This window comes from Tenrec ecaudatus, chromosome 1 (assembly GCF_050624435.1).
Source record: "Tenrec ecaudatus isolate mTenEca1 chromosome 1, mTenEca1.hap1, whole genome shotgun sequence".
Taxonomy (NCBI): Eukaryota; Metazoa; Chordata; class Mammalia; order Afrosoricida; family Tenrecidae; genus Tenrec; species Tenrec ecaudatus.
This window is the reverse complement of record NC_134530.1, coordinates 214,854,473-214,873,619: the sequence shown is the minus strand read 5'-3', so window position 1 is coordinate 214,873,619 and position 19,147 is coordinate 214,854,473. Positions and strand designations below refer to the sequence as shown.

Genomic DNA, 19,147 nt, shown 5'->3' with positions numbered 1-19,147 from the left:
TTTGGGAGATTTTATTGATGTTCTTTTAATCCATGCATTTACGATGGAACTGACTGATACCCAAGTAGTGACAGCACTGAGCACAGTCCTGGGTTAGGGATTTAAAATTCAAAAATGCAGATTCAAAGATATGGAGGTCAGAGATGAGACTGTTGTCAAACATAAAAATGGGAATTGAATTGCTTCTTTTTAGATGGATCTTTAACATTGACTTGATCGTAGGGGCACTGCAGAAAAAAGGAAATAAACTGTTATTGAGTCATTAAACAATCATTTTGAAAAAGTTGAATACTGTTCATGGAGGGGTGAGAGAGAGAGAGAGAGACACACACACACACACACGAAGGCACTAATAATGCTATTCAGATCATTTGATCTATAGAGTCTTTTAGACTAAGAGGAGGATAATGGCAAGCTGAGGCAAATGTTCCTCATTAGGGTCTAAGACCCACTTCCTAATGCATACTTCCGACTTGAAGAATTTTATTGTCAAAAATCAACCCTTAGGAAATCTCCAAAGTCCTCCAAGTACACAAAGCGCTTGTGTATTTGATTAGAAACAGTGAACGGCACAGGTAAGTACATAAAGAAAAAGGAAGGCTCAATGATGTCTGTAGCTGATCCATTTGTTTAGGACCCCTTCCTTAACTAGATAGTAGGTCAGTTACGGGAAGCAGCAACCTTCTCCGTGGCCTAAGACATGCACTCACTCAGGAATGATCCTTAGAAACGTGAGGAGGAAAAGCCTTTCCATAGCCTCCTTTACAAAAGGCAACCATGTCTCCAGAAAAGCACGAGTGTGATTTGTGGTGTAAAATCATCTCAGCAGTCAAAATGTTCTTTAATGGTATTGTTCGCTATTTATAATTTTAACTCATGTAATTGTAACAATGTACCAAAACACCATGCCTTAGGAAAAAGTAATAATAATGCTTTTTGAAATGATTGACTATTGGATTGTATGATATGTGGATTAAGTGCCAATAAACCTGTTTCTTGAAAAGCTAATGGTTAAGGATTCACCCCCCCCCCTATTCATTCTTTGCTCAAAATAGTCAAGGGCGGGTCCGTTCATCTTCATTCCTGAACAGAAAGATATGTACGCAGCAACAGACATTTTAGGAAATGTATAGCCTTAAATGTGGCGCTCAGTCTCTTTAAGGGCAGACTAGAAAGAAGGGGGGAAGGAAGAAGCCCAGGATCATCTAGAGGGCACCTAGCTTCCAAAGCTCCAAAAAACAAATGCCACCACATCCTGCCCAAAGTGCTGGCAGTGAACCTGATTTGCAACTCTTTGGGTTTCTTCCCCTGCCTTCTTTGTACTTGCCTAGAGAAGCCTCAGGAAAAGTCTGCTGGGAATAGAGTTCCCGGGGAATGATGCGCACAGTGAAACTCCCTTGAAACGTCCCACGGTGGCGTAGAGGACTTCCTTGACCTTGGCTCAAGCAGTTTATGAAAAGTGCACTCCAGGTCGATCTGGCTTTTTAATTTGACTTGTTTTTCAAAGAATAGGCACGTAAGGAGTGACAGAAGCTCTGCCAACTGCGGCTGTAATGCGAGAATTTGCTACTCACGTGTCTGCAGGCGGAGCCGCAGCATTCGCCGCGCTGCAAGTGGGCGAGTTTCGTGAGAACTGTGTAGCCAGTAGCTGGATCCACATAGTTTAACTGGCCAGCCTGAGGGGCAGTAAAAGTGAAACAATTCATGAATCTCAGTATTCATCATCTCTTCTCATCGTAATTTCTACTCCTAAAATGCCATAAATTTTACTTTAAAGTATTCGGCGTCTTCCCCACCACACTAGTGGCATTCGCAATTAAGGACGAAATGCATTCCCACACCATGCACGATCCAATATCACATGACATGAGGAGAAAATATACAGTTTGAGAAAAACCGAGAAGTTGATGGGAAAACAAGAACCCCTCTATTCCGATCACTATGCCGCTGCTGTTCAGGTATTTTTCATTCGGTTTCTAGGTAACAAGCTTAATAACAGGAGATTTAAATGGGTTTAAGAGCTTAAGAGGCTGAAAATGAACTTTCACTCAGAAGTTGCAGTTGCGATTTCAGTACTTAAAATACGTGGATAATGATTTAAACGTACAGAAAAGGTGCTAATCAAAACCAACAGTCTTATAGAAAAAACGATTGCCTCTATTATTGAACACTTTTTCTTACTCTCGAGATGTGTTACTCCATTGCACGTTTTACCCCCCTTCTTTTCCCTTTACTCTGCTTTCTCTGTTACTACTGTTGTTGGTTCTCTTCTTAAGCAAACAAAAGAAACCCAGCAACAGCAACATATTAACACTATGGCTTTCACGGGTTTGATCAAAAAGCAACTTTTATAGAACATCAGTTCAGCTATCCAAGAAACAAACCCGACCTGTATTGAAAATTTTAAGTGTCCCAAATACTTCTGGAGAAGGTATCAGTAGATACATAAACTCCTCTTTTGCAGAGTTGGGCTGTGTGGGTGATATTACTTAACCTTGAGTTTTTGTGGAGAAACTTCCTTTCCAGCCTTTTCTATCACCGGTAAACACTCATGAATAAAGCCTTTTCATTTCAACACAACTGAAATTTGCATGTCTCTGATACACATTTTTGCTATGCACCAGGAACAACATTGTTAGTGACTGAATGTTTTATTCTGGTTGAGCACTGAACCTTTCATGCCTGATGGAGAAAGAGTGGAGCAAAAGGACGTAAGTTCAAATCTAGGTTCACTCTAAGGCATTCCATCAAGGGTAGACCTGGGCAGCAGAAACCCAGCAAGTCTATCCCAAGGCTGGTCTGAGGGCCCCCCAAAGCCTTGGGATTGCAGAAAGCAATTACATGAAACGGAGTATTTAAACAGTACTTTAGAATGGCCAACTGTTAGGACCTCACTTCTTTATTTACAAAGCCCATGTTGGGGACTTGGAAGAAAAATAAAAACACTGGGAGCTCTGTAGCTGCGTTTTTACTTTTCATTGCTTCTGGAAGTCTTCTGAGGGCAATTATCTGGCAACCTGGAGGCCAAACAGATTGCTTCTGCACGTGCACCTGTTCTGCTTTCCTTGTTTCCTTGATGACCTTTGAGCGTGTTGTCCGCCCACACAAACTTGATTTGTCCTCAGTAAAGGAGTGCCTCTCGTAATGTAATGGTGGCAGCAAAGATGTGCAGGAGCGCTGACAGTTTGACTGGGGAGCAAGCCGCTGAGCCATGCCCACCAGAGGGGGAAGAAAGGTAAAGCGCTGTATTTCCTCATTTCCTGGAGGTGTGGATGAAGGGCTATTGTGATGACTCTGATTTGTGGAAAAGGGAAAACAACAAGCACATTGGATGTATTTAGGGTCTCCTGGACACTCATTGACCTCATGAGGCTGCACTTGTGAAACCACCGTGAACTCTGAGCAGGAAGACAGTCCCTTTTCTTGGCCAGGCTGAGTGAACCTGTCAGTAAACAGCCACTTGTGCTTGCGCTAAAAAGATGAAATCCCTTTTCACGTACATCCAAACTCACATGTGAAGGGAAGTACAAACAGGAGCAATTAAAAGCTGCCAGACACGTCCTGGTGAATCTTCTCCTAAGTACTGAAATAGATCAGACTGTGGATTCTCAGGGCCTACTGTCAATAAAAACAAGTCAAATTTAGCCAACCCCAAGATTTATTGTCCTCTCTACCCTTTGGGCTCAAGCCACACCAAGGAACACTAGTCCTCAAATAGTGGTCTCTCTCTCCTCTCTCTTCTCTCTCTCTCTCTCTCTCTCTCTCTCTCTCTCTCTCTCTCTCTCTCTCTCTCTCTCTCTCTCTCTCACACACACACACACACCTTATCATATACTAGGTTAATTTCATATAGTTAAAGATACCTATTAGAGAATTTTACCTGTTCTGCTTTTATTACACTATTTTTTGTAAGAGCAATACCAAAAAAAGCTACCTTTATATTCGTGTGGTCTAGGGTATTAGAAACCACGCCGTTCTAAATTTGGACCCTAACAAGCAATTGGCAAATCCCCGAAACACCAGAAAACACAGTCCGACCTTGTCTGCGAAGATCGCCAACACCTGATCAATGTCCTTTGTAAATGAGATCCCAAGAGCGAGCCGAGAGGAAGAAAGGCGGAAAAGCAAAATTAAGGTAAATGTGAGGATGTTTGATTTTGCTTTTCTATTTTCATGATGAAATCATCGGATTGCAAACTTTAACTTATTATTCTAATAAACACGCAGCCTATTTTCCCCTGAAACCTTTCAGCTCCTACACTTTCCCCTTCCACCTCAATACACGCACACTGGAAAGAGGGGTCCCAGCTTGCAGCGGCCAGAGTTCAGCTCTGAAGCCCGTCCCAAAGGAGTCGCAATCAGGACAAACTGTAACCCCTTCTCCGGAAGGTGAAACGGCCGGAGCGGGAAGTGTGTGTGAGCGAGTCCCAAGACAAGAGGCCGACTGAGCCGCTTGCAGCGAGCTTGCCCTGGTCGGAGCAGCCTCCGGTACCCAGCAGCCGGAGATGCGCAGGCGCCGGACTGCGGCCTGCGGTCCCGCGAGGAGGGGCGGGGCGGGGCGGGCGGGGCGGGCGGGGCGGGGCCAGGAGGGGCGGGGCGGGGCCAGGAGGGGCGGGGCGGGGCGGGGCGAGCAGAAGGGGCCTCACCGCGCAGGCGGCCGCGTGGAGCTCCGCGATCCGCCGCTCCGTCGGCGTTAACCCTTCCCTCGCCGGGCTCCTCTCTGTCTTTTCCGGCCTGCTTTGCGCGCGGTGTGGCGAGCCGCTGCAGTCTCCTTGGGAATCGGAGTGGAGGGTTAAGCTGACGCTCTGATGGAACCCTGCTCCGACCCAGAGGGGCTGTGGTGGCCCGGCCGCGGGAGGCTGCTTCCGGAGTGAGGCGCCCGCCAACCCGGAGAGCTGCCTGACCGCCATGGCCTCCGCCCGCCTCTTGGAGGCGGAGCGCTGGGCGCGGCGGGCCGGCGACGCGGCCTGCGCGGGGAGCTGCGCGTGCTGGTTCGGGCCCTGGAGCCTCGGCCGTGGGCCAGCGCGAGCCGGGCGCTGTCCGGGAAGGCCTGCGGCTGCCGTCCGCCCCCGCCTCCCACCCGGCTGCTGCAATCCCGGGGCTTGGAGGGCAGGTGGCGACCCGAGGGAGCCTGCCGGGGCTCAGCGTGCAGAGACGAGGAAGCCCCGGCCTGCCCTCTGTGCGTCTGACGCTCCATCTCTTCAGTGGATGCTTTTTCTAGTTTTTAAACGGTGCATGAGATCATTCAGCACAAGGACTACCACTGTGAGGATGGCAGAAAATACTCGGTTTCAGTATAAAGCTCTGACCTGTTTGAAAAAACTGTAAGATAATGTGTGCTAGGAATGAAGTTGGAAGCGGACCTTTATGATCATATATGTATATCTGCCGGCGCGTACATATACGTATATATATAATCACTGCCACTGAATCAATGCTGGCTCAGAGACACCCTGTGGGTTTTGGAAACGATGGGAGTAGAAAGCTCAGTCTTTCTCCCACTGAGCTGCTGGTGGTTTCGCACTGTTGACCTGGAGGATCACAGCCTAATGCTTGGCCACTACACCACCAGGGATATTTATGCATACATATATTTATATACATATAAATTCGTGTATATATATGAGTTTTTAAGTAGTTACCAAGTTCTTGTGCTTCTCTGAAAAATGAAAGTTCTCTTGATAACTACAAAAATTAACTAGAAAAAAGCATAAAAATCAAGAGTTTATTTCAGGTGTTCGAATTAAACTCATCTCCTGACTTTTGGAAGAGAAATGCAAAGTAGCGATTTCACTAATGTTCTTCAGTACTACCCAAGGCCGGGCTTGATCCCTGGGAGCAAGAGTGACACCAGCCATCAATGATTGTAAAACCTACACACCCATCAAAAAGTATTGATGCACTCGAATTGAACCCTTTAGTACGAAAAGTCGACATGAAGACAGTGTGAAACGTTCCTTTGTCACAGTTTCCATCTGTGCCTGTGCACATCTGAAGGCAGGGCTTCCACCTCTAGTCCTCGTTTTATACCATGTCAAAACAGTGGTTTACTTTTGTATGTTTTAGATAAATCATTTTACTGGGGGCTCTTACAGCTCTTACAACAATCCATACATCAGTTTTATCAAGAACATTTGTACATAGGTTGCCATCATCATTTCCAAAATATTTTCTTTCTACTTGAGCCCTTTCTATCAACTCCTCTTGTTTCCCCTCCCTCCCCTATCCTCCCACTCTCTGAACCCTGGATAATTTAGAGATTGTTTTATTTTCTTGTTATACACCATCCGCTGTCTCCCTTCACCCACGTTTCTATTGTTTGTCCCCCTGGAGCGGGGGAAAGGGGGCTGTACATTCATTGCCATCAAGTCACCCTTCCTCCCCCTTCTCCCTCGACCTTCTCCCTACTCTCATGGTATCGATACTCTCAATATTGATCCTGAGTGGTATGTCTGTCCTGGATTCTGTGTGTCGAGAGTTCTTATCTGTAGCAGTGTACATGCTCTGTCTAGCCAGATTTGTAAGATAGAACTGGGGTCATGATGGGGGGGGCGGGGAGAAGAAGCATTAAAAAACGAGAGGACTGTTGTGTGTTTTTTCAGTGCCATACTACATCCTGGCTGGCTCATCTGTTCCCTGTGGCCATTCTGTGAAGGGATGTCCAATTGTCTACAAATGGGTTTTGGGTCTCCACTCCCAACCCCAACATTCGCAAACGGTGGCCTTGGCATCCTGGAGGGCCTGAAAGCAGGTTCTTTGTCAGTGCTTTGAGTATGGAGAGCAGAAAGAAGTGCGAAGAGGGAATATCAGGACTGCCAGTTGAATAGGGGGGGGGGGGGTTTCTCGAGGAAATCTTTGTTGGACAATGTGTTAGGCTGGGTGAACTAGAGAAACAACTCCATGGACACTCATATATGTGAGACGGAGCTTTATATCAAGAAGGAATTGTATATTAGGAAAACATTCTAGCCCAGTCCAGATAAAGTCTGTAAGTCGGATACTAGTCCATAAGTCCTCCTTCAGACTCATGCAATGATGCAGAATGCATGAAGGTCATTGGCTGGTGGGTGCAAAATCTTATGGATCCAGTGGCGATAGATGCACCTCCAGGCCTCTGGCAGGTCACTTGAGTGACTCCATTGCAGGAAGGTGAAGGAGAGAAAGAGGGGAAGGTTCCCAGAACCCTATGAGGTGGCTAGGCCCACAAGGAGGCACCATCAGACTAGACTCCTACACTTCACGTTGTCATGAAATTGCGTAACTACCACAGACAGCTCTTGTTACCTAGGAAGAATTTGCAAGTGCATTGACCTAAGAGAACAAACATTTCTCCATGAAGATTTTCTGGTCTTTTTCCCTCACCAATACAGCTTACAGTTTTCCTTAAAAGCCCCTGTGGTTGTCCTAATCCCTTCAAGAAAATCAATCAAAAGTACTCCTTTGGAATTCCCAAACACAGTCTCCCTAATGTTCTGAGCTGACTTCTTTGCCTTGAATTAATCTTTTAAAAATCAATCCATCTAAAATGTGTTTAATGTGGGGCAGCATTCCTAGAAACTCGCAAAGTTTCAAAGATTTGGGAAGATGGTCACCCAAGTTTTGTTAAAAATTTGATATTATCCCTGACCTTAAAATGATTTTTCTTCCCATAGCACAAAAAGTATCTTGAGATATAGTCATGTACTTAATAGATGGCCCTGCTAAGCACAATCCCTAATGCAATGTATTATAAATTCTAGCCTCTATGCCTGTGAATATAATTCCATTTTGGAAGCAGTTCTCAGCTACGCTAATGGGCAGGAAAAAGTGGGAGTGAGTGTCCACCTTAGTCGAGAATGTGAACCAAGTCACCACCCTTCATTTCCTTTGAGGTATGGTCTACCGATGGACAAAAACCACACCTACGAGCCATCTCAGAAGCAGGAACACCCAGAAATGCAAGGCCCAGCAAAAGAATTGCTGCTCAAAGATCATGTTTGCAGTGACAGAGGCTGAGAGCAGAGGCCATGGCACCAAGACCATGCTGTTGTTACTTTTTCTGAGAGTGATAAAATATGCTTTTATTTACTTTGTTGAATCAGAAGGCCATAAAAAATATTACTAAAGTAGATGTCAGGCAAGAAGAATGGTGCTTTATAAGTCCAATTACCTTGGAGTTTATTCAAACGAGGAGAAAAAGTCATGATGTTTTCATGCAATGCATACTCGGTTCATTAATAACAATTAGGACACACAGCAGAAGGAGCTAAGGCATGCTGGACTCATAATCCATGCAGACGCCAACATTTTGGGTTATGCATAATTAGGAAAATATCTCAAATGCTTTTCAAAATACTGTAATAACCAATATCGAGAGAGGCATGTGATGGGTGGGCTAGGAACGCAGTCTAGAAAAGGAAAACAACAACAAAAGCAAACATAAAAACGACTTAATTTCTTTAAAATCGCTGAGCAAGAAGTGCGGCATTGAATTTCACATACTGATTTTGAACACCTTCTATACAGTACCTTGACGTAAATCCAAGGTACTATATAGATTTTCCTGCCCTATTTTTGGTAAGCAACTGCATGGAAACCTTGGATGACTTTCCCCCTGGACTTTTTTTTTTAAAGAGAGCAGGTTTGGCACTGTGACACTGATATCACCAATGTTCCTATTTCTTGGGACCTCAGGAAGACTCATATGCTTTATAACTGATGCAGTGCGGGCTGGAGCTCCTGCTGAGCCAGCCTCCGATTCCGCAGGTTCATCGTGTGCATCAGTGTGTGTAACAGACTCATTCACAGTGGTCCCAGCACCATAACCCATCACTATTCTGCATGAATAATGTGAACCTTATCTACATGGAGCATTCAATCCAGTTCACAGACTGTGTTAGTCTGGGTAGACCAGAGAAACAAATTCATAAACACACATATGTATATAAGGGAACAGTTTATATACAAGAGGAATTGAACATTGAGAAAACATCCCAACCCAGTTTGGTCCAAGGCCATAAGTCTGACATTGTCCACATGTCCAATATCAATCTATAAAGTCCTCTTCAGACTCAGGAAACACAAGCAATGATGCTGAATGCAGAAGATAACAGGCCAGTGGATAGAAAATCTTTGGATCTGGTGTCATTGGAAACATCTCAGCGCTGGGAGGGGTCTTCTCCGGCTCTGGCTTGTCTTCTGCAATGTCTACCAGGGAGTAGCAGAGAGAGAGAGAGAGAGAGAGAGAGAGAGAGAGGTCTTCAGCTTCCAAGGAGGAAGTACCAGATTTCCCAGAATTCTCAGGAAAAGGCCATGCACACAGAAGTCTCATTGGCTCTCTCCATATTGACAGCCTAGACTCCACCCCGACACTCTTAATCCTTAAATTGACCCAGATTAGATGACTAGCACAGACATTTTCAAAACACTTGTCTCATGTTTCCATGAATACTTGAATTAGATCTAAAATGCCAAATTCACTTTCTGAAGAATCCACACAGAAGACAAAATAGAATGTTGCATAATATCTTGGTATCAGTTTGCTGTCAAATCCTCCTGTTAACAATCCCCCTTCTATGAAATTACAAACATTTTCATCTCTTAGATTCCCCATGGAAGGCCTGCCTGATGATTGGTTGCTGCGTATCTTCACTGTGGGGTTGGTGGTTGTTGAAGATGCAGAACGTCTTGATCAAAGCTGGGCCTGCCGACCATTCCGGTGGGGCCTTGTGGGCGTTCCTGTCCCCAAGTATCTTTATTTTTCAGCTACTTTAACAAGCCTAATACAAGGTTCTTACTGAGAGAATTTATCGGCAGCCACCCACTGAGTACAGAGGCATGTTTGAACACATTTTGTTTGGAATAAATCTGTGCTTATATGAATTGGAACCCTGGTACCAACGCTGTTGGACTGACTCTCATATTGGTCCATCATTTATCTTATGGTGAAGTAACTGGAATCTCATTTTGAAAATCTCTTTCTTTTATGTTGAAATAGTAAATTTGTTGTCCAAGTCTGGAGAATGCTCAGTCATCTGGGAGTCGACAGAAGAGACACTTGGGAAAGCTATAGACGGATGGGACAGAATTTTAAATCACCCAAATGAACAACTATGAAATGACAGAATTCAGCACAACAAATGTTTTTGTTTTAATCAATGTGTCAAGGAACTAAGTTGGAAGGTTTGGATTTATTGAAGTGCTCTTTAAATGGATCATGACATCATTTTTTTAATGGGAATAGATTAGACCAGGTTTAAATAGGACCAAGCAGAGCTGCATTGTTAAGAAGTGTGAGCATTGTGTTGTTGCAGGAAATTTGCTGGGGTAAGTAGAGGGAGGTGACTGTAAAGGAGTCAAATGAGATATCTTTGAATTGATGGCATTAGTCTGACCTTAATCTTAGAGGCAGTTTATACATGTGATAAGGTGTCATAGACTTATGTAACGCACATTGTCCCAGTGTCACATTCCTGGGCTTGCTACTGCAGCAACATTATTCAAAATGGAGCGAGAGAATCCAAGTGATGGTTACATGGGAACGTTCTCTGCCAATTTTGCCATATTTAATTTTATAATTACATAAAACCTAGTCGTCCCAAAATGTAATCACAGGTAATTTTAAAAAGTGATAGAAAGATGGCTTTCAGATCTATGGTAAGATAGATTACTGAATTAACTAGAACTTTCGTTCCTTACCCCTTTCATTCCTAGGTTGAAAAACTATCCTCATTATTGAAGGCTTCGAATGTTTAGGTCAATAAAACTAGCTAATGTATACTGTTCACATGTTACCTATGAACCCATGCTTTTTAATGGATTGCTTTTATAATATAATATTCCCAAAGATGAAAGAAATTCTGTATAATTAAAAGAAATATAAAATATCTGAACATTAATATACTGCCTTCTTCAATTTTCACTTGTTCTTCATATTTTATTTTACATCAAATAGCTCATTCCTTGTGCCTCTTGTTTTTAAAAAGCTCCTCAGGGTTTGACTCCTCAGATCCTAGTCACTCACAGTGGACAGAATGGCATAAAACCTGCGGCAGTAAGTCCCACCATTGAAGGACATTCTATTACGTTCTCACGATATTTACCAAGCACTTACATTTATCGTGACTTGCCCTCGCAAGTATTGTCCCATGCCTCATGCTCCCATGTAGCATGATGGTAGATATATCTTATAGCTTTGCCTATCATTTGGAAGATCTATGATTATCTTGAAATGCTTGTTACTTAGTAGTAGAGAATTCAAAGAAATATATCCTCTAGGCTTCCTTTCTATTGATTCATATAATATATAGATAGGCCAGGAAGACTTTCTAGGTTGCAAGATAATACAAGATGGCTTCCAAAAGTTTCCTGGAAAATTCCACTCTCTTTCTGCAGCCACCTTGTAGAGAAAGGGACTTGTGTGCTCACATTGTCATGGCTCACATTCAGGGCTCTGTGACATGGTCGGGGCTCAGATCTTTCCATTTTTCTGAATTATCCCCTTAGTGCTTATATCTTTTATTTTATTAAAATTGTTTTCTTTCTTTTAGAATGATTTTCCCCAGAAAAAACATATACAATAGATTTGGTTCCCATTTGACAATTTCTACAGGTTTTTAAAAAATCATTTCATTGGGGGCTTATACAACTTTTATCACAATCCATACATACATCAATTGTATAAAGAACATTTGTACATTCATTGCCCTCATCATTCTCAAAATATTTGCTCTCTACATAAGCCCCTGGCATCAGCTCCTCATTTTTGCCCCTCCCTCCCCGCTCCCTCTCCCTCATGAACCCTTGATAATTTATAAATTATTATTTGTCATATCTTACACTGCCAGATATCTCCCTTCACCCACTTTTCTGTTGTCCATCCCCCAGGGGGGAGGTTATATGTAGATCCTTGTAATCGGTTCCCCCTTTCCACCCTACCCTCCCTCCACCCTCCTGGTTTTGCCACTCTTACCACTGGTCCTGAAGGGATCATCTGCCCTGGATTCCCTGTGTTTCCAATTCCTATCTGTACCAGTGTACATCCTCTGGTCTATCCAGATTTGTAAGGTAGAATTGGGATCATGATAGTGGAGATGGGTGGGAGGAGAGGAAGCATTTAGGAACTAGAGGAAAGTTGTATGTTTCATTGTTGCTACACTGCACCCTGACTGGCTCGTCTCCTCCCTGAGACCCTTCCGTAAGGGGATGTCTAGTTTTCTACAGATGGGCTTTGGGTCCCCACTCTGCACTCCCCCTCATTCACAATGATATGATTTTTTATTCTTTGATGCCTGATATCTCATCCCTTTGACACCTCGTGATCACACAGGCTGGTGTGCTTCTTCCATGTGGGCTTTGTTGCTCCTGAGCTAAATGGCTGCTTGTTTACCTTCAAGTCTTTAAGTCCCTAGATGCTATATCTTTTGATACCTGGGCTCCTTAATCTTTCTTCACCACATTTGCTTATGCACCTGCTTTGTCTTCAGCAGTTGTGTCAGGAAGGTGAGCATCATGGAATGCCAGTTTAATAGAACAAAGTATCCTTGCATTGTGGGAGTACTTGAGTGAAGGCCCAATGTTCATCTGCTACCTTAATACTAAACCTATAAGCATATGCATATAAATCTATTTCCCTATCCTCATATATAAATATATTTACATATGTACATGCCTTTATTTAGACCTCTATAAATGCCCTTTGCCTCCAAGCTCTTTCCTTTATTTCCTTTTCCTTTCCTCTTGTCCCTCTATCATGCTCAGCCTTCATTTGGGTTTCAGTAATTCCTCTCGGTTACATTACCCTTAATCATACCCTATCAGGCCTCCTACACCTTGCTCACCACTGATTTGGATCACTTGTTGTTCTCTTGTCCCTGGGTTTGTTAACACCACTTCCTTTCCCCCCACCTTCTCCTCTCCCACATCTCCCTGGAACTGTTGGCTCCGGTGTTTTCTCCTCCAGATTGTTCATCCAGTCTATCTTATTCAGACAGAGCTGCGGAGATAATAACATGCACAAAAACAAGACAGAGCAAAATCAAGCAACACAACAACAATAACAAAAAGCCAATGACAAACAAAACAAAAACAACGCAACAACAACAAAGAAAAGCTTGTAGTTAGTTCAAGAACTGTTTGTTGGCCTTTAGGAGTGTTTTCCCATAGAGTCTGATGGGGTGCCAACCCCTGGACCCAAAGTCTATTTTTGGTATTCCCTGGGGACTTCGTTGCTCTGTTCCCCTTGCTGTTTTTTCCGTTGCACGCCCTTAGTCTATGCAAATTTACAGCTACATTTTACATGATGTGTTAGCATTCTCTTTAGTTGTATTCCAATTGTTCTGGTCCCAGGATTCTAGTTCCCGGCCCCTTTATCTTCTTAATTTTGCTTTAGAGTAATTGTTGACCTTTGGTCTCATAGAGACGGTTTTTCAATAGAGCATTGTACTTATGGGCAATATCCTTTATGTTATGTGTGAATTTATTGTTTCTCTAAAATGTGAATTCTGGGGATAGATTTCATTCAAAGATGAAAGATTATCTAAGGGCAATAGTCTGGGTATCCTCTGGTTTCATTTGGTCCAGGAAAGCTAGGTTTAAAAATGAGGTTCTGTTCATGTTTCTCCCCTGATCTATCCGAATCTCTGTATTATCGCCCTGATGAGAACGGTGGTAGCAGTAGTCGGACACCATCTAGTTTCATTCGGTCAGGTTAGGCCACGATACCTGGAGGCCATTAGCGCTGTCGATTAATTTCTCCTCTGAGGCTTGACTGCTGATTCCTTTGTGATGGGAGTCGTCTGTTTGAGTGGACAACTGTTAGATGACCACTAACAGTTCCTGAGCTTGATCCTGTCTCATCCTTAGCCTGTTGAAAAGACAATCTTATGAAGCTTCCCAGTCTGAACAGCCATCTCTTTCTCTAGTGTCCATTCCTGAACCCATTTGTGAGGGTGCAGGCTGTGCTTAACGCGGTCAGGGACTAACCCAGAAACGGTCTACATGTGTACAGGGCTGAGAGTGTCCTGTAGGGGTTGTGGGGGCCCACTACCAAATAAAGCTCACTCTGATTCAGTCAATGCCAACTCAGATCCATCTTTCTCTCTGGAGCGGCTGGTGGTTTCAAATTAATGAATGACCTTATGTGGTTAGCGGCCCGACCCATACCCACTGTGCCAGTAAGATTTCCTTACTATCAAACAAACCAAATTCACTGTCAGTGAGTCAATTCTGACTCATAGCGACCCTATAGGACAGGGTAGAATGGGCCCTGTGTGTTTCCTGACTGCAACGCTTTACAGGAGTCAAAAGACTCATCTTTCTCCGGGGGAGCTGAATGGTGGTTTCGGACAGCTAACCTTACAGTTAGCCTAATGCGTGAGCTCTCTGCCACCAAGAGAATTGAAAATCATTATATATATTTGGCATTTAGTATTTAAATGTTTATTATTTAAGCTTTCATTTTTCCTTTGATTTCCCACTTGCCGTGCTTCCTTTGATCTCCCACAATTATTTGCTCTGCTTTTATATGGAATGATGTTTTTAAAAAAATTGTTTTCCCAACAACCCGTAAACACAATACCAAACATGTTATTTTCATGTTTACAATGTCATAGCCCATCTACTATCCTTTTACACAGAATAATTTAAAATATGTGGCTTTTACAACCACCAAGCTAGTTTCCTACTTCCCGTCACCCCATGTGGCAGAGTAGAATTGCCCCCATGTTTTTTTTAAGGCTTTAATCTTTATAAGACCAGATCACCAGATCTTTCTTCCTGGGAATCACTGCCGAGTTTGATCACAACCTTCCAGTTAGCAGTGAAACACTGAGCCAGTGGCCCACCAAGGCTCCTTAAGATGACACAAAACCAGATTGCTGTCATCAATTTGATTCTGACTCATAGCAATGCTACATAGGATTTCTGAGGCAATTCATCTTCATGGCAATAGCAGCCTCATTGTTCTTTCAAAGAGTGAGTGCTGGGTTTGAACTGCCAACTTTTCGTTATCAGCCAGATGCCTAACCTATAAAGTCACATTAAAAAACCTCCATACTCACTGCCACTGAGTCGGTTCTGATTCATAGCCACTTCATACAGCAGAGCAGAACTGCTCCTTCGGGGTTTCTGAAACTACACATCTTAACAGGAGCAGAACGTCTCATCTTTCTCCTGAAGAGCAGTTGGGGAGTCTGAACTGCTGATCTTGCAGTTAGTACCTTAGTGTGTAACCTAGCTGCCAGCAGGGCTTCTTACAGGACAGCAGAGTGAAGATTAAATACTAAATATTTAATAAATATGTAATCAATGGTTCTTTGTTCTCAGGTACATATTACTAACTACTGGAAACAAATGTCATGACATTTAAAAATTAACTTTGTGTAATATTGCATATTTAAAATGTTTACATTTGTTATATCAAATAATCAACCTTGAAAGGTGAAAAAAGATAGTAAGTCTGAAATATTATTATGCTGTATTTATTAAAAGAAGTGGGACATTTTACTGACAAATCAGACAGAGGCAGACCTTATAAAATGATCTGATCTGAGCCCCAGCCACACCACCTCTAATTGACCCAAGCCTTATCTTTAATGAATGTATGGGGGTGTTAGTGGAAAAATTAGTGCTGGAGCCACAGAGCGACCCATAAATTCCTTGCCCATCTACTGCCTGTTTTGCACAGTTCCTTTTGGACACTGATTTATGGGTTTGCTGTTGTCCAAATAGCTGAATGGTGTGTGACGACATGTCAAGCTCCACACAGAGTGCATTTTCACGATCAATTCTTATGATTGAGAGCGAATGGTACATGCCCCTAAAGTCGCCTATGGGGAATCTTTGTTTCATTTAATCAGACATCCAATCGCACACTTTATTTCACAGAGTTGGTCTTAAAACATTCTGTGGGGAATTATAACCACTTCTATTTGCAACACCAGCAAATCCCTGCTGACTTAACAGATGCTCTCCCACAAGGCTGTCTGCCTCCAGCACTGCCCTCGTGGGCTCCTATCGCTTCGTTTGGTTTTTGTTATCTTGGGCAAGCGATAGATGGGGTACCTAGTGGGAAAGAAGCTACCCATCTCCTCTTCTCTGCCACCCTCTCCATCATTCTGTACAGGTCAGTAGTCTGGCTCGAACGCTGACTGGCAACTAAAAGCGTCATGACGCGCAGCGCTAAATCCAGTGACTGGTGCTGTCTCTGCCTGCCTGAGAGCCTTGCTTCGTGCAAAACGCTTGATCCTCCCCTCCTCAAAATGATTCGCTTGGCTTCTTGGACTCGCAAGCTCTTAACAATGTTCTTTGTAGCTTTATGATGATTCTTTCCCTGGCTTCTTTAAGGGCTTTTCATGTGGATTTCCTTCAGGGCTCTCCAGCGGAGGACCTCAGCCCACGGCTGTTCTCACTTGACACCCTTTCCCCGAGTGATTCTTTATCGTTCTAAAAATATGCTTACAGCTTTATCCAGTACTCACGTGCTAGTGCCTCCTTGATCTCTGTGGCCCAGCCAAAGCCTGTGAGACACACACAGACACACACGTCCGTTTGCCTGGTGGACCTAAACACTTAGAGGCCCCCAAACCAAACCTACTCCCCGTTGATTCCAACTCATCACGACCCTCACATTCATCATGTTCGAAATGGATCCAAGTGTCCACCCGCTTTGCGATCTTACCTTCTTGTGTCTTCTCTTTTAAAGACACAGCGGTCCGTCCACTCAGACATGTAGCTCACAATTTGGGAGCGACCCGTGACTCTTTCCAAATCTCCCTGTCCAGACCCGCTCTGCGTCCCACTTTCCTTCAGCGTGCCGCCTCGTCTTTACTGCCTGAAGGAACCCTGGCGGCTTGGTGGGTGACGTGTTTGGGTGGTAAAACAAGGTTGGCAGTTCAAGCCCCCCAGCGGCGCTACCGGAGAAAGATGAGGCAGTTCGTTCCTGTTCATCTTTCCAGCCTCTGCGCCTGGGGTTTCTATTAGTAGGACTTGACGCGAGGGCGGTGGCTCTGTGTTTGCTTTGTTACTGCTATCATTTGTCCTGTTTATCATTTTACCCTCTGTGTCGCCACTTCGAACAGAACGGTCAATTAATAGAAATAATAAATACCGAAGGCTTGCTCTGTGTCTGGCCTTCTGTTAAGTGATGGGGATTTACAGGCAGAGTGGACAAGATTGTCCTCCTGGAGTTTCTACCCAGCTGCCTGAGAGTTCCACCTAAAAACATTATCTAATCTTGGGATTCCTTCCTCCCGACTCCTCCTTGGGATGAGCCCTTAATCTCCTGCAAGATGAAATTTACTTCTCTGCCAGGAAATGAGGGAGCCCTCGTGGCCCTGTGATTGACACCCTCAACTGCTAACCTAAAGGCTGCTCCCTGGGAGGATGGGGTGGCCTCCTGTGTAAAGATTTGCAGTCTACAGAGCAGGTCTGCTCCGTCTTCTAGCATCCCTATGAGTCTAGGTGGACTCCACAGGCCATGAAGACTATGAAATACTAGCTGCCCCTTCTAGCTCCAACTTCTAACTCCTTTGCCTCTTTGTTCAGACTATTCTCTCCCAATTTTTCTCCTCTTGTAAGCTGCTTCCAGTTCTAGTCCAGTTCATTAGTATTTCATGACTGCAAATCGACCTAGAAGGTGACTCATGGGACGTGCTTCGTGTGTGTTATGTAATCTGACAAAAATACCCTGCCCTCATCTCCATCTCTAGCTTCACGCCCCTCTCCTTGGCGTGCTGAAGTCATACCTGTGCTTAAAGCTTCAGCCCACACGTCGCCCTTGGCAGGCAGCTTTCGCCGGCGTGCTGTCTTCCCAGACTCCTCTGCAGGCGCGGCGGGGAACATCCCCTCCGTGAGCCCATACTCCCCAAGCAGTTTATACATTTGCTTTTTCCTATTGTCTACTTTATGCTCACGAGCTTATCTTCATCACCAAACTGTGAGGTCTTTAAAGGTAAGCAATGCCTTCATTATTTAAACAGCACGGGGACAGACCAAGCCCCACCCACGGCTCTGGAGTCTTAGAGACAGGGCAGAACTGCCCTCCCGATTCCCAAGGCTGTGAAGCTTCAGGGGAGCAGAACACCTCCTCTTTCTCCCCTGGAGCAACTGATGGGTCTCAACTGCTGACTTTGCATAAACTTTGTGAAGCCCCCAAAGCTCATAACCCGCTGTCCTACTGGGGACCCCTAACGTGCATAGGGAATGCTTTGAAAAATGCTTGTGTAAATGAATGGATGAATGAATAATGCAGCCACAACACACTTCCACTCCTCAGTCATCTAGTAAAGGGTTAATACAAATGTAATTTCCCATACTGTTTTATGGTTAAGGATCACATTGGTTTCATCTGACTATCAGTAGTTTTCAGGCTATTGTTCTGCAATACAATTCACTAAACTAACAAGATAACTGATTTTATTTGGCATCTATTAAATAAATCCCCTTCAAACACTCATTGAATTAATGGTAAGTGCAAGGTGAGGGGGTGGATTTCAAATTAAATAAGTTTATGCTGACAGTGAAATGCAGCTTTATTAACCCTGAACAATCATTCCCATTATAAATTATGTGCACACAGTCACTGTCACATTAAACATCCAGACTAATTACTTCTAGCCCTTTTATTATGCAAACATTAGAAATGAAACCTACTCTTACATGCATTCAGTTAACCGTGAAATCTCCAGAAACAACACTGCTTAAAAGATAAAGAATAAGCAAGAATGCAATATATATATATATGAATGAATGATACGGGCAACCACACACAAATACAGTTGAAGCCGAGCGCCGATGTAAGGCCATAAATGCAACGTCGGACTAAGAGCAAGCCGTCCCTGCACCCTTGTTGCTGCCGGAGGGAGAAAGCATGTGCACTGGTCCATGACTGGAATGAAAGGCACACTGAGCTTCAGGTCAAATATCCGTGACATTGACATGTATGACTAGTCTACTGAGTATGATACATGTTAATATCTTCCCCGTGGTGGGCAAGAGAGATATGCTTCAGTGAGCAGCGCAGCTTGTACACCACTCCTTTAGGTTTCCTACAGGTATCCATTTCTAATACAGAAACGTCTTTGAAGCCCCGTGCAATGGGACTAGTCCACATGCAGTTCGATTGTACTATTGCTCTGTGAGTTGCCGCATTTGCATAATTCCATAAGGA

General features: G+C 43.9%; 1 protein-coding gene and 1 pseudogene across 1 annotated transcript; both read right to left on the bottom strand.

Moving 5' to 3' along the window:
- On the bottom strand, window positions 1-4,926 carry C1H1orf53 (chromosome 1 C1orf53 homolog). The gene is made up of 3 exons (XM_075540517.1): window positions 4,647-4,926; window positions 1,575-1,676; window positions 1-227 (listed from the first exon to the last, which is right to left on the bottom strand). The coding sequence occupies exons 1-3, from the start codon at window positions 4,908-4,910 to the stop codon at window positions 156-158; spliced, it is 438 nt and encodes a 145-aa protein (XP_075396632.1). The 5' UTR covers window positions 4,911-4,926; the 3' UTR covers window positions 1-155.
- Window positions 4,927-8,497: 3,571 nt separating this feature from the next.
- LOC142439484 (AP-3 complex subunit sigma-1 pseudogene) lies at window positions 8,498-17,820 on the bottom strand (annotated as a pseudogene).
- Between the last annotated feature and the right edge of the window lie 1,327 nt (window positions 17,821-19,147).

What these genes read in the sequence shown, in the direction of transcription:
- C1H1orf53 (XM_075540517.1), bottom strand. Translation starts at nt 4,910, where the DNA reads ATGGCGGTCAGGCAGCTCTCCGGGTTGGCGGGCGCCTCACTCCGGAAG. An exon ending in TCCACGCGGCCGCCTGCGCG is followed by an intron (nt 1,677 to 4,646) that starts GTGAGGCCCCTT and finishes ACTGCCCCTCAG; the next exon opens with GCTGGCCAGTTAAACTATGT. An exon ending in GCGGCTCCGCCTGCAGACAC is followed by an intron (nt 228 to 1,574) that starts GTGAGTAGCAAA and finishes TTTTTTCTGCAG; the next exon opens with TGCCCCTACGATCAAGTCAA.